This window comes from Platichthys flesus, chromosome 12, assembly GCF_949316205.1.
Source record: "Platichthys flesus chromosome 12, fPlaFle2.1, whole genome shotgun sequence".
Taxonomy (NCBI): domain Eukaryota; kingdom Metazoa; phylum Chordata; class Actinopteri; order Pleuronectiformes; family Pleuronectidae; genus Platichthys; species Platichthys flesus.
Genome location: NC_084956.1, coordinates 1,678,723 through 1,693,817, shown reverse-complemented (window position 1 = coordinate 1,693,817; position 15,095 = coordinate 1,678,723). Strand labels below are relative to the sequence as shown.

At 42.4% G+C, this 15,095-nt stretch overlaps 1 protein-coding gene across 4 annotated transcripts in view; it reads left to right on the top strand.

Moving 5' to 3' along the window:
• ehbp1 (EH domain binding protein 1) overlaps window positions 1-15,095 on the top strand; it is a 118,030-nt gene that overhangs the window by 8,126 nt on the left and 94,809 nt on the right. For all 4 annotated transcript variants that reach the window (XM_062400970.1, XM_062400971.1, XM_062400969.1 and 1 more), the window contains exons 3-5: window positions 3,552-3,609; window positions 3,720-3,815; window positions 6,569-6,622. In XM_062400970.1, coding sequence (XP_062256954.1) covers window positions 3,552-3,609; window positions 3,720-3,815; window positions 6,569-6,622 — 208 coding nt within the window. The remainder of the gene's footprint in view (window positions 1-3,551; window positions 3,610-3,719; window positions 3,816-6,568; window positions 6,623-15,095) is intronic.

Genomic DNA, 15,095 nt, shown 5'->3' with positions numbered 1-15,095 from the left:
TTGTATTCTTTTTTTTTTTGTGTGTCAGACAAAACCACATTGATGATTAACACCACTGTTGACGTCGTGGTTGCCTGACTGCTCCTGTATCACTGCCTGAAGAAATGTCTGTTGTCCTCAGCAGGCTCCTTGTTTCTCTGCTCCCAGGCACATGGTGGTTGTGGTTCTGCAGTCTCTCCCTGGGACTATTAGCAAACTGGTGAAGGGAGTGTCGCTTGTAGGCAAGGGGCGGTTTTATTACTAAATTTATCCCATGGAAAAAACGCTTCCCATCAATCCTTCCTTTGTTTTGGAGATACTCCCAAACAAATTATTTACCCTCTCTTCCTTCTAGGTTTTTACATAAATGTGTTCAGGGATATTTAGTCGAGCAAAGACCTCGATGCTTTCATCGTTCTCTTCACTCACCTGCGACATCGGCTCCCTGCACCATGCAGGTCTTTCTATCTTTATATTGTAGAAGTCAAAGTTTGAATCGCAGCTATGAGTAGACCGACTCGGTACGTCAGCATAGAGAATATAGTTCTTTGCCGTCTGGGAGCCGAGTGGACCCCCCCCCCGTCACTGCTGAGAACTAGTGGAAGTGATAAGAGAGGAGTAGAAGAGCATGAGGGGGTGACGTGGAGAAACAAGACCAGAAAATTAAAGCCCAACCGTGATGGATTTGTTTGTTGCGGATCCCTATAACTGATATTCAAGTGTGTTTCCAAAAATCAAGTTCAAACGAATTCTATGACTCACAATTTCTCCAGATATATTTGAAGGTAGCCGAGCGCACACTGATGAGATGTTAAACTCTTCTGTGAGGCCTCCTGCTGCTAGTTGCATATGAAGGTATCAAACAGCCGTACCTTTGGGCATTACTTTGCCATCTGTGGTGTGGATGCATTACAAAGCCTGGTTTTCATGATGGACAGAATTAGTATTAAAATATCTTAAAACAGCATCAGCCTAATCCACTTCTTCTTTATGATCTGCACACTTCTTGTTTTTATAAATTCACCTCAAAATGCTATTTCTGCTGGAATTTTGCAGCTTCAGCAAAAGCTGTAGTCTAACGTGAAATGCTAAAGATAAGTTCTGAATAATATTGAGGTTTTAAACAGAGACAAACAAACAAGATGTTTGTCGATGAGACGGAGAAGATCTTACTAAAGAGTATCAGTGATACATCTTAAACAGCTTTCACATGAATAAAAAGAAAATCTGAACAATATGGACAAAGATGCATTCAAAAAAGATAAATGAACATATACAAGGTAAAAGAACAGAGTTGGCAGAGGTAGTTGAACAACTTTACAACTGCTTCACTTCTGTCTTTTTTGCTGATCACACACACTGAATACAGACGTCATGTAAATTCAACAATCGCACTTTGCCTCTTCATGCCCATAACGCGTGTTTTGTGTGTGTTCAGTTTATCAGGCCGTCTGGAGTGTGACAGTCGCACAGATTGTGTTTGCTCTGCTACGTCTGTCTCTATAGCAGAGGCCACAGTCTGACCGATGGCAAAGTGAGAGCAGTCCTTCCTCTCGGTTTCTGTCTCCCTCTTCTTCCTCTCTTTCATCCGTCTGATCCCACTCTCCAACGTCTTCCTGTCGGCTGCTGAATCAGAAATCGCCAAGTGGGTCAGGTATAAAAAAAATACATTTTGTCTGCCAAGCTTTTCACAAGGCGCTTGGCTGTGAGTAAATTGCACTTTAAAAGCATTTTAATTGTTGCTGTGGCAGTTCTATCTGTGGTAATAAGCTGTCATAGGAGGCTAATAGCACAGCAGAAATGCATTAAGCACCGGAGACTGCACATCACTTGTCGAGCTGTGGGAAATCCAGTGATACATTACTCTATAGAGTCGTTCAAACAGTGTCGAGTCAGGATTTTAGCTGGAAACAGCACAATGGCTGCATTGTAAAGACGAGGCTCACCTGATGTCATCGATCTGAAAAAGAAAAACTCAATGTCAATAAAAGAAAAATAAATATCTAAGAGTTCTTATGGGGGTAAAGTCAGAGAAAGCTCAGCTGAATGTGCAGCATGTGCACGGACTGGGTCCTGTTGTATAATCCTATCAAACTGCCTTAGTGGGTTTTTGGAAGCATTTGCTTTGTAATGAATGCAAAGCAGAACACATGTGGTGTTAAAGCGTTCATACAGTTTGGCTCCGTCACTGTTGTGTTGTGATAGTTTGGCAGGAAAAACAAGGATCATTTCAAAGAAGCTTTAATTCAGAGTTCTGTATTAGTCAATTTTCAGGAAACCTGCATCCGCCTGCAATCTTTAGGTTCACAACAAAACCTATAGATTTAAAAATACTGCACAATCTTTTTAATTTCTTACTTTTGTCGTCAACAGCTGCCGGTGGGTTCCAGACCCGGTGCAGGACTTTAATCACCTCTTATTAACGGGGAGCCCTTATTCAAACTAAATCTCAAATCCACTGTCAACCAAAATCCTTACTGTTACTATAACTTTGTGCGACTGAGTGCTGATGAACACACACTCCCTCTTGCTCCCTGGTGGCTCACTGATTCCAGTTACACACAGAGGTAATGTGCAGCAGTGAGAGTAAAGCACAAAGAACACAAGTGACACCAAAAAGCATGCAGAGGTCTTTAGCCTGCAGACAAATGGTTTACATTTTTCCCATAGCGCAGCACCAACAGTACAAAGGGAAAAACACAGAGGGATATTTGCTGTGAGTGTGTGTCTGTCTGTGCTCGCGCTCTCTCTGTCATTGGACAATAGTTTCTCTATGTGAAGCTTCTCAAGACTGAAGTTGTTGCTTGTCAGTCTCCCTCTGTCCCCATCTCCTCTTCTCTTCTCTCCTCTTCTCTTCTTTTCTCTCTGTGTTGTCTTTCTCTCTCATAAACAGTCGTTCATTCTTTCTCTCAAACTGCTGCTTTGCTGATGTTCTTCCCGGGTCTTTATCATAAGGACCTTTGGACTCTACCCAGTTAAATATTCATTGTTAAACGCTACAGTACAATCTCACATGCTGATTTACACTGTTAAAGTGTAATAGTGAGCCAGGAATCAACCATCCAATTAGTAGAAGACCCGCTCTACCTCCTGAGCCCCGACCCTCACCATACAACCAAGTCTTCATCATCAAAAAGCCATTGAATTTGTCCTCACTTCATTGGTATTGAATTCAAACTGGTCTTCACTAGCACAGAAACACACACACTCAGCAACACTGCTCATAAGGTGAGAACAACACAAGCCACCTTATCACAGGTAAAAATAGAGTAAAGTGATTTTAATTGCTCCCTGAAGGACGTGCTGCTCCCTTCTCTCTGTCTGTGGTAAGGTCACAGGTCAGGCTGGAACTGGAGAGCTGTGTTAGGTGTCCACTACGGGTGCTAGTCTGTTGTTTATCTCAAACATAAGCACGGTTTGTTTTAATGAAGGTGTTTTTAAAAAGGTAAACCAGGGGCAGGCGTTTCTTAAGCTATGAGCGATGATCAGCTGGACGGACACACACTCAAGAGAAGGGGGAATTAAGGAATAAATCACTTGTCACTCATCTTTCTCTTCTGTCTTTCCACCAGGCAACCAGACAAACTTGTGGTGGTCTGGACTCGCAGAAGTCGACGGAAATCTTCCAAGGTTCGTGATTGAAGAGCGACACAGAGTCAAGACACAGTCAAAAACAAATTACAACTTATTAATCTACAAATATAAGATTTAAAAAAACCTTCTTGTGATCCCCCTTGCAGTCCCACGGCTGGCAGCCTGGTATCAAGAACCCCTACAGAGGAGTGGTGGTGTGGCCGGTCCCAGAGAACATTGAGATCACTGTCACTCTTTTTAAGGTGAGTTTCACTGACACCAGCATCTTCTCTGTGTTTAGAACACGAGGTCTCAAGTCCTTTCTCACCTCCCACCGCTGCACTGTGTGTTTAAAATCACATGAAAGGCCTTTATCATAAATATTGGTTGAATGAGGTCTTGAGAAAATATTTTTTTATGGCATAAATGTAACTGCAAACTACATTTTTGGGAACATTATGCACGGAAACTGCTAATAATACAAAATGCTTTTACATTTTCTCTCTTCCAGGACTGTTGATACATTTTAATATGTGCAAACAAAGAGTTGTGATGTATTTCATGAATATAAGTTTAGTGATACAGTTGTGTCTGTGAACTTCATACATGTACAGACAGTATCTGTCAGTGGTTCTGGCTTACTTAAACATGCCGGGCCTGTGTGCTGACAGGCAGCCTCACAGCTCAGTGTCCTGTTACCTCTCCATGTTTCTACCAGAGCTCCTGCCACATGCACTTCCATACCTGCTTCTGCTTTGTTCTGATCGGGCACGGAATGTCCTCGTTCTGCCTTAAGTAAACTCACGCACTAACAGAAGAGAAATCTGAAACCTAAATGATCTCCTCTGTGAAAACATGCTGTGATGTCTGCTAGGTACAATATATACATGGACAAGTTCAGCTTACATGTAAACTGGCTCAGTTTTCCAGGCAGCACTGTACATGTCGGCGTGTCTTTATTCTCAGCCCACTTCCACTTCCTGTCCCAGAGGAAGTAATAAAGCTGTTTTTGTGATGAGACCCAGAGCAAAGCCACCGACTGCACCACCCGCTCCATCACCGCTGCTGGACCAAGCCACGAAATAAATATCATTACCCCTGACGTCAATAAGACTGTTTGTGTGTCCCCACTGCACCAAAGTTAGATTTAAGAGTTAATTGCAATGTTACTGTAATGTTAATATCAAATAACTTATCTTCTTACAGCAAATACCTGCCCCTTTAGAAACATTAACAAGAGAAAGTCACAGCAGTTAGTATATTAGCAGATACCTGAGTTTAATATTTGCTCTTCTTTTTCTTCTGGCTCCACAAAGTGATAAATATCTGCAGGGGCGTAGCTTATTACACAGTTTATCACATGCAGTCTTATGGGAGGTGAAAAGTGATTAAACCAACGCAAGGTGGTAATGATCACATTAAAGTGAAAAGCCGGGTGTCCTCTCACTGGAGTCGTTTGTTTAATATTTAAAGGGATACTCCACAAGTTGTATTAATAGACAGTAATCCAAATATAGTAAAATACCCTTATAAGGTATTTGTAGCCCTAATGGTTGCATTCTGGGAAGTTTATGACTTTTTGGAGTTTGAACCATACAAATGACAAAAACCACAGAAATCCAAAACTCCACTCCAACAATTTAAACAACTTTTTTCATGAGACCCTCTAATTTATGGAAGAGCATTAATAAATTGTTTGAGAACATTTTTCAATTTGAAAAATATTCCTTAACGCTGGTCTAAATCTGTCAGACTCTATTACCGAGATAGTTCTGCAGCCGACTGGAGGTTAACGCTGCCGGTGATTTAAAGATACTCTCGGCTCCATCTGGCCTGAAGCGCTGCAGTGAAAACGGCCGAGCTCAGCAATATTTCAGCCTGCCCCTCGGGGAGATTCACAGCAGCAGAAGTTTGTGGACGGGAAGAAGAGAACTTGAATTAAGAAGAAACTTGGTGCTGGGACGACTCACTGTGGAGACAGAATTGATTCTAGCAGAGACGATGTGCAGGAGGCAGAGTGGGCACTCAGTGGCATCCAGTCCTGAAAACATCTGGCAATTAGCCTGTGGATTGTAATATCATGCGATTTCCAAACCCGTAGAATAATTAAACGTTTGCTCGCACAATTACAATAATTAGTTTTTAATCAGTGAAGATCTTTATCGCCGTTAAAGCATATTAACAGCAATACTCTCTTGAGATGTTGCAGCTCTAAAGCACAAAGACACTTCAGAAATCACCTTCGAGAACAAGTCGTCATGTGGTTGTAAAATAATAATGTGACATTTAAGATTTCAGAGGATGATGCAGCTGTGTGACCTGCAGTGTGTGTCTGTGTGAGTGTGTGTCTCTGCCAGACTGCAGGAATATTGATTTACTGGGGTGTGTCACAAGTGCGGTGAGACTGAGACGCATCACTGCATGTGTTCGACACTGGAGCCCCTCAGCTATATTCAATGAGATTTTATCGCTAAATCATTTGGTCTTATCATTTTCTGTTGGAAATGGCTTATTTGATATTTGATGGTTAATCTCAAAGTTATTAGGTTGTGATTATGATAATTAGACAAATGCAGCCAATTGAAGAAGCTTCCTCGTTCTGTTTTGTGTTATTGCTCCATAAATAATTTAATTAACATTTCATTTTATCTTCCCATTGACAAATCAGTTACTTGTCTTCAGTAGCTTCCACAGTGCGACGAGCATGTTTGTATGATTGTACAGTTAATGAGTGTTTTAGTGTGTATTTTATGAGCGCACTGGTTTAATGTATTGACTGATAAAGTGTTTTTCATGCTTGATGCAGTTCTCCAACAAAAACAATCGATTGAAATAATCTCCTGATGCTGATATTGACATTGGAACAACATTAAAAACGCCTTTCGCTGTATCTAAAGAAATAATTTAACAATTGAAGCGTAAAGTGTCGACCAGACAAATGTATTGACCCGTCTGTCTGCTCTGATGTACAACACATGCATGTTCTCAATCATGTCTGTGTATGTTGTCCCTCCAGGACCCACATGCAGAGGAGTTTGAAGACAAAGAGTGGACGTTTGTCATTGAGAACGTGAGTAAAGGATTATATCTTTTATTCTTTGGTCCCTTTGCTTTCTATCTTAGTGCACTGACACACTGTCTCTCTCATTGTGTCTATTACTGCACAGAAATCCTGTTTGTGTTCTTTTTATTGTACTGAATTGTTATCACTATATGATTATAGTCATAAGGCTTGTTTAGAATGACTGTGATTACAACTTAAATCAAAACAACACAGAACATATAACATTTCTCATCCACCAATTCCTTTTACGTTACATGTGCAGGTTCTGCCATCTGGTGGTCAGATTATGCAATCACATGCTTCTATCAGGGACAATGCCGGTTCTCAGGTTAAACTGAAGTTGTTGACTCTCACACCCCCTCCCCCTCCCTCATTTAAATATTATTTCCCCATTTGTCATTCCCACACGTTTAGAACAACTGCTTTGAATAGTGCGACAGAGATTCTCTTACCCTTTTCTTGGTTTGTGATAAAACGTTCACATTCCTGTTTCAAGCAACTGGAACGGCACAAGTTTAAATATGAGTTTGACTGCAACCTACATTTGCTTGATTGATTCCTTCTGCATGGTTAATTTAAATAACGTCGACATGTTGAACAAATTGTGCCGCTGTAATTCCATTTTGAGATTTTTTTCGTTACAGCCTTAAATAAAACAATTAGTCAAAGTTGTTTACTTTTATGGAAACTTACCCCAATTTTGATTTCAAGGAAATTCAAGCCAGTGTTGATAAAATTGGTCAATATTTGATTCATGATCTGATTGTATTTTGCTGTCATATAAGCATTTTACAGAGTTTTTAGAAATTCTCTTATCTTGCAAATGTACTGCATCTTAAGGAAACTTAAAGTTTTCTGTTTATCAAAGTGAAAACAATTGTCATGAATTAATTTGGATTCAAGCAATTAGGACAACTGACTGACTAAGATGAGCAAATGCATGTTTTCACAATTGCTCCTTCAAACCTGATGAACACTCGTATTTGTAAACTTCTGAACAAGAGCTCATCATAAGTAATCAACAGGGACAGACCTCTTTGACTTCTCAGCCCGCTCCGAAAGAGCGTGGGGAACTGAGCTCTTTGACTCTGTCACTTTCTGTACGTCTCAAGCTCAAAGGAGCGACGGAAGAAACTGCTCAACATTTTTGTCTTTGATAAAAAGCTGAGAAGACAAGCAGGTCAGCCGGTGCTCTGTGGCCGGAGCGTGGGAGAGAGCAGAACGGAGGCGAGAAGCAGAGAGAAAAAGACAAGTTTGTGGGTTTGCCTGTGTCTCTGCATACCTGACTAATGACAAAGATCAAAGCAGGAATGGAGAGCATAGAAGAAGGTCGACAGGAGGGAGGAGAGTTAGACGGCAGCTCGTACATTCACACGCTCAAATGTTTGCGTTTATCTTCACTATTCAGCAGGAAAACCTTTAAAATATGAAGAACTCTAAACAGAGTTTGGTTGATTTGTCACAGCAGCAGCTCTTCTGGTTCAGGAAGCAGAGGATCATGGGTAACATCCTCCATTTAGTTGTATTTAGCTCAGTGAGTGGGACGACACAGTCACAGCTCCACACATTGATAGACTGTTTTCTCTTTACAGGAAAACCACTTAGAGGCTCAGACACAGAGCCAAACAATTAAACACCACGTGTGGCTGCAGGGGGCGCTGTCGCCCAGCAGAATTTACACAGTTGTGCAGACTTTGTAGTTGAATCCTTTCCTCTTTTAATATTGTGAAGATGCTTTTTTTTTTAAGTTTTAAAACTCTTACAAATCGTCCTATTATCTCAGGTTTATTGCCACTATGGTAATCGCTCATTTGATGTCAGTCCCTGGAATGTTTATTTGTCTGCTCAATATCTAATGTTCACTAAATACTTAACACTCCTGAGCAAAAGGAAACTGACTTAATAATGTACACAAAATAAAGAAATGTATAGAAAGAGAATATTTTCCTTAACACAGCAAGATATCGACATGCACCTTGTTGACCTGTTGTTTTTGATGCTGTTGAATACTATCACAGCATTTTAGTGAGTGACTGAGACATATTGGGAGAAATACATAGAAAAGTAGGTTTTTAGAGAAATATCATCCTTCTCAAGTCAAAACCCACTCTGTCATTTAATTAGAAAGACTTCAAAATCTTTTAATTGCTTTTTCTCACGATTAACTTAGCAGATGAGCAAAAATCAAAGATCTAACTAAACCCTCCACAAGAGGGCAGTCTACCCCAAGATCTGTGGGAAGCCCATTTGTGATATTTCCTTCTTAAATCATCGGATCACTTCCTCAAGTCAGCTGTGTGTTTGACTGTGTGTGAATCATGAGGAAAGGTATCTTTTGAATGTGTGTGTTGATGTTTGTGGGATGGAAGGTGTGAAGTTGTCCATACATATTAAACAGTGTGTGTATTCGGTGCATGTAAAGAGCTCAGATCCCCCACGCCACCCCCCCGTCCTTCAGGTATCTCAGCTAATATAAAGTCAGAAGAGGTGATGATTGCAGCGGTGAGTGCTGCTCTGAGGAGGAAGAACAGAAGAAGAGGAGAGGTGAGCTCTCCTGACCCCTCATCAGACGGCGGAGGAGAAAGGGGAAGAATACGCCATTGTGCCCGAGCGCCGGAGATGATGAAATTCAAGATCCCTGCGCTGTGGCTCCGTCTTAATCTGGGGGCCCAACCTCGCACTAGGCTTATCCCTCCCCGTCGAATTACTGGCCCTGGATAGATTGTATTTTGTCATTGAAAATGGCAGTGTCAAACACTACCTTTTTCTCTCCTCTATTTGTTCGTCTGCCAAGGCAAATCGCATAATCAAAAGATGGCAAGAGGGGGAGAGAGCAAAGAGGAGAAAGTGACGGAGGTAGAGAGGGAGGGAGGGAGGGATGGGGGGAGAGGTGGCGGGCGGAAAATGTCTATACAGTAGTATCTCTAAATTGCATGCTACCCTTTCCTTTCACCCCTTTTCAAATAGGTGCGTATTATCAAAAAGGTGGGCAAATTGAGAGTCAAAAGATTGCACGGCTATATTTGACAGCATTGTGCTTACAGGTTATTTTGTGTGTGTGTGTGCATGGAAGGGGGGTGTGCGTGTGTGTAACGTGTCTATATAGAGTCATGCCTGTGTCTATTCTCTTTGTGTTTGCATATCAACCAAAGCTGGAGCTGGTAGACCAACTTTCTTCTGCCTCAAAGCTTCATGGGAGGATTTAAATAACACACATGCACACACAGGGCCTCTGTATTTAGAGTGAGAAGCTCTTATGTCTGAACACATTGAATAAACAGTGATACACACACTGGGAGACCCACTCACTCTGTTCCTCTCTCCCTCCAACTTCACCTTTTTACAGACACATTACGTCAATGTCACTTGGAGAAGAAAGAATTTCCACGGCTCCCACTGTTCGACTCTCTGCTGCATGTCGCCACGGTTTGAATATCGATTTTTGAAATGGCCACTTTAAGTAAGCCTTTAAACCCCCTCTTCTAATACTTCAGAACCGAGGAAACTCAAAAAACACACAACGCCCTGTCCACATTGATGAGGCTGTTGTGCAAAACAACATTTTTCCTCTGGAAGGAAATTGTATACTCAAAGTAAAGACTTTCAAAAGCTCTCATTGTTGCTTTGTGTAACGATCATGTGCCGGAAACAACAACAACAACAACAACAACTGCAGCGGCTTCAAACCGGGGCCTGTGTTGGGTTAGCACTGCTCGGCCTAATTACAAGTTTGTCGCTAAATTAAGCATCGTTGCGCCACATTACCGACGTTCTCAGGCGTCCGCCTCGCCCACTGTTTCATTTGGACCACAGCATTTTCTCTGTTATCGCCCCCTACTGGCCGGGCATGCTTGTATGAGCATTTGTCATTTTTGTGTTCTCGTCTGGACAGAGATCTGATTCGTGCCGATTTAAAAATATTAAAAAGCAGATGGCAAATAGACAGGAAATATCCACAGTGGTGTAAACAGGGCCTTGTTTGTTTAGATTTACTTAAATATAATATTTTAACATCCAAATGAATAGTGTAGGGACCAATATTACTTATGTATTGTTCGAGGTGTTGTCATCTTGGACTCTGAGGACGTTTCTGCCATATTGTGGCTTCTTTCTTTCTCCTCCTCCATCTCTTTTTCACCCTGTTTCTTTCTCCCTCACTCTCTCCTCTCTGAGCTGATGTCCTGTCTATTGTGGACCAGCTCCAACTCCATTAAGGCCATTTCCACACCACATACCTCCCACTTAGCCACAGTCATACAGTCGCACAATGTCACATACTGACAGAGACACACACGCACACACACTCGTCTCACTGCACAATCTGAAAAACGATGACACCAAGCACTCACACACACGCACAGTCCAACCTACCTCCATCACCTTTATACACACAGAGAGACACAAACACCCCCACACACACCCGCTCTCTTTATTGAACCCATAGCCGTGGAGTGTGTACGCCCCCTCCCTCCTCCGTGTGGAACACATTACGTAGGCCAGTGGCTTGTGAGCGCTGACTGGGCCTCGGGGAAGAAAAACACAATTATTTCAGCCCTCAGCTATTCACGCAAAGGTGACAAAAGCTGGTATGAAGTATGAAATCCCAAAAGTTTCCCCCGTGCCGAGGCCCACAAATTGGGATTAATTTGCGCTCGTGTGCACGCGTGTGTCTCTGAAGTTTTCACCTTTGCTCGTTTCCCATTTCTTCAATAGTTTGGAGAAGTCGGAAAGCGTTGCTCATTGTGTCTGGTAGAAGAGTGTGGGTCTGCTCCAGCTGTTTGTGTGTGTTTCATAATGCTGATTCTAAATGAACTGGAAATAAATAAATGGACTACAAAATGTAAATTATAACTTCAATAATTTAATTTATACTTAAAATTTGGTAGGAGGTAAATTATTGTGCGAGTGTGTGTGTGCGTCTGTCTGTGTGTGTGTCTAAATGCTGAAAAGCGGGGGGGTGGGGTTGGACTCCTAGAATGTGATCACACATTCACACACGCTTTTCAAATTAATTTAATCTAATTAATCGCCCTGAGGAGAGGCAACAGATGCTGGTGATTACCCACCATGCCTGGACCCCTCCCTAAGTGGGCACACAGACACACACACACACAATCACAGCTATTACTATCACAACTCTAAATGCTGCCGTTTTCTGCCAGTATGCAGCCAACATGCACTGCTTCTGTGTCAGTTTCTCAGTGGCTGTGTGTTTGTGTCTATGTGAGAGCCTGTCTTAGGAGATGTGTGTCTAGTTTTATGTTCTGTGTGTGTGTGTGTGTGTGTGTGTGAGTGGCTTGAGGGTGGCAGCGGAGGCCGGGTGGTCCCTCCTGTCGCCCTAATAGGCTTTGCTGGCCCCTAATCCACACCACACCGCCCGGTCACATGGCTGGTCTGCTGACTTACTGCCACCACCACCATGAGGTGTGCGTGTCACTGTGTCTCTGTGCAGGTGTCACTTTAGAATTGTGTGTGTCTGAGCAAGTGTGGGTGGCATCTTTCCTTTGAGGTTCAATACATTTGGATATATTGAAGAAAATATTGAACAGTTTACTTGAGCAATGGGAAATGTACTCTTTGTGCGCTTTTATATTATTTTCTAAAATCAAAACAGCAGATAGAAAACTCATCATATATTAAATACATCCTTTAAACACCTGCACCATAATATATAATATATATATATTCATGTACTTCATCTCCTCTCTGACGTGCACACAGGCACTTTCAGCTCTGCACAGTGTCCGCACCATATCTACTATCTTTGTGTGTGTGTGTGTATTTTTGCTTACATGCATGTTGGTTAATTAAACTGATTAAACTGTTCCCCCTGATGATGGGGGGGCTTTGCTTCTTTGCTTATGTCATCTTTTTCTTACTCTCTTCCCCCTTTCTCTCTCTCTCTCTCTCTCTCTCTCTCTCTCTCTCTATATTTCTGAGTAGAATTATATTCAGTGTCTCCTCGTATTGTTCTGTCAGCTTCACTGTTTTATCCTTCGTCCTTATGTTCTCATGTGCTCCCCCGCATGCTGTGTGTGTGTGTGTGTGTGTGTGTGTCTGTGACTTACCGAATGCATGCAGTATGTATGTGTGTGCCATGTGCACACAAGACAGTAAGTTCTTTGTGAGTCTGTGTGTGCCATGTCTTCACATTTGCTTTCGTGACTTTGTGTTTGTGTGTGGTGTGAGCGGGTGTGTCTTGTCCCACTGGTTCAGGTTGTGACCTCGGCTTTCATCTCCTCAGTCTGAGGCTCCTGCATCACGCTGCGCTCCGCTCCCGGCCAACAACACGGCAGATGTCACCAGACACCGCAGCAAACACACAAACACAGACATACACACACAGTCATATCTACACATGTACATCCTCTCATTCACAGTGTCTGTCTTTCATATACACATGCAGGCTCACAGCGTGTGTGTACATATACACTATATAATCTCACACAAAGACACACTCTCATCCTGGCGCACACACACACACAGCAACCCAAGCTGGTTTTTGTTTTGCCTCATACAGTGTGACGTTTGACCCCCAAAGTAAACATCAAAACACATGTGTCACCTGGGAAACATCCGTCTCTCCACCTGTGTGGCCTTCACATCACAACGAGCCAACTGTGTGTGTGTGAGATGTTGATGTTATGATTGTGTATCAGTGTCCTCATTCACACCAGTATTTTGGCTAAACATTTTACCACTGTTAAATATACAGTAGACACTAAATGTGTCATTGCAATGTGAGATACTGTGATAATTGTGCTTTTCAATATTACTTTATAAGATACCGGTTATAGAACTATAGCAAACTTATCAGACCATCTTTAATGGAGTTTGTACCGCTGTACGTTTTTATCATCTGCTCGTTCTAACTGATCACTTCTATGTGTTCAAAACAAGTGATCATCTGCACGTGGATTTTGTTTTAAGGATGAATGTTGACTTGTTTCTTTCCAACGATGTTTTTTTCTTTCTAATCTGAGCGCTGCATTACTGAAATCCACTCGGAGGCTCTGACTTGTACGTGATCGTCTGCCACACCCTCTGTTATCAGTCATCTCTGAGGTCGCCCTCTATCACTCCATGGCTACACATCCTGTCACCTGCCCTTCTCCCCGATCCGCTCTAATCTGACTTCCTGCTCTCGGTCCTTGTCCTCGTTTAACTTTTGTTTTTTGGTCTCACGTATTACCTGGCAGTGACGGTCGGTCAGGACGTGGACAGTTATTATCAGTTATTATCTCCGTCTCTCGGTTATTTATTTTTCCTCTGTGCGACTTAAGATGGCTGCTCGCGATGGAGACAGGCCTCTGTGGCCCGCAAAACACAGGCCCCGTCAAATCCCCCTGTTTATCCACAAGCTTGACCCGCTGGGCCTGCGTGGGCCGGTCGCCTCCCTGGAAGATGCACGTGTGGGTGTTGATAGGAGATGTGTGTACATGCATGGAGGCACATGTGATGAACTTGGGTTAAACTTGTGTGTAGGGTGACTCCTTTGACACTATCTCCTCAAAATCCGCTCATTGTGAGTACGTGCAAGTGTGTGTTTGTGTAATATTATTTTAGGGTGGGAACACGCACGCACACACACACACACACACACACACACAGAGTCTCTGGTGAATTGAGGCGACTGTTCTGCTAAGTGGCAATGAATAGGGTCTTGTGATGTGCTCTGATGCCGGTGCTAAGCCAGCCACTGACAGTTAGACTGATCCCCAAGCATGTCTCTGTCTCTGTTTGGGATATAAATCTGTACTCGCAATGCACCCGTGGGTGTTGAGGAGATGCTAGTGAAGGACACGTTCTCACTGTGAGACTGGTGATAACATCGGATATGTCACTTAGTAAAAGAGGGTTCCTTTAATAGTTTAATAATAATTTCCAGCATTGTTAAGCCTTGTTTTATTAGACGACAACAATATGACCTTAAAGAAAAGTCTCATTACCTTGAATAAATCTTTGAATTCAATGGGTCTGAGCATTGATGGAAACATTTTGGATAACATAACTACACAAGTCAACAACAAACACAACATAGGTCTAGTTGTTATAAGTTATTTTCCTGTTTCAGGTCCTCAGTCAAAGATCATTGACTGCCTGGCTCGAGGTTCATATTCAGAGATGACAGGGAAATTGTTTGTGTGTCCCACATATAAATGCACATAAACAGAATGCAACTCAGCAGAATTGGGAAACCCTATTGTTCTCGCATTGGAGGAAAAAAAGGAATTTCAAAGAACAAGCACTCACCCATGCACACACATGCACACACATACATGCACACACACCAAGGCACACCAGCTCCTTATCCAATCCCTCCACTAATTCCCCCTTGGTAGAAGGTGTTCATTGTTTCTCTTTCATTCTAATCTCTCCCTCTCCTTTTTTAAAATCCATATTAGATTCTCTTTGACTTGGCCACAATCAGAGGCACTGAAGCAGAGCATCACCCTGCTAATGCTCTTTGTCTCCCCAG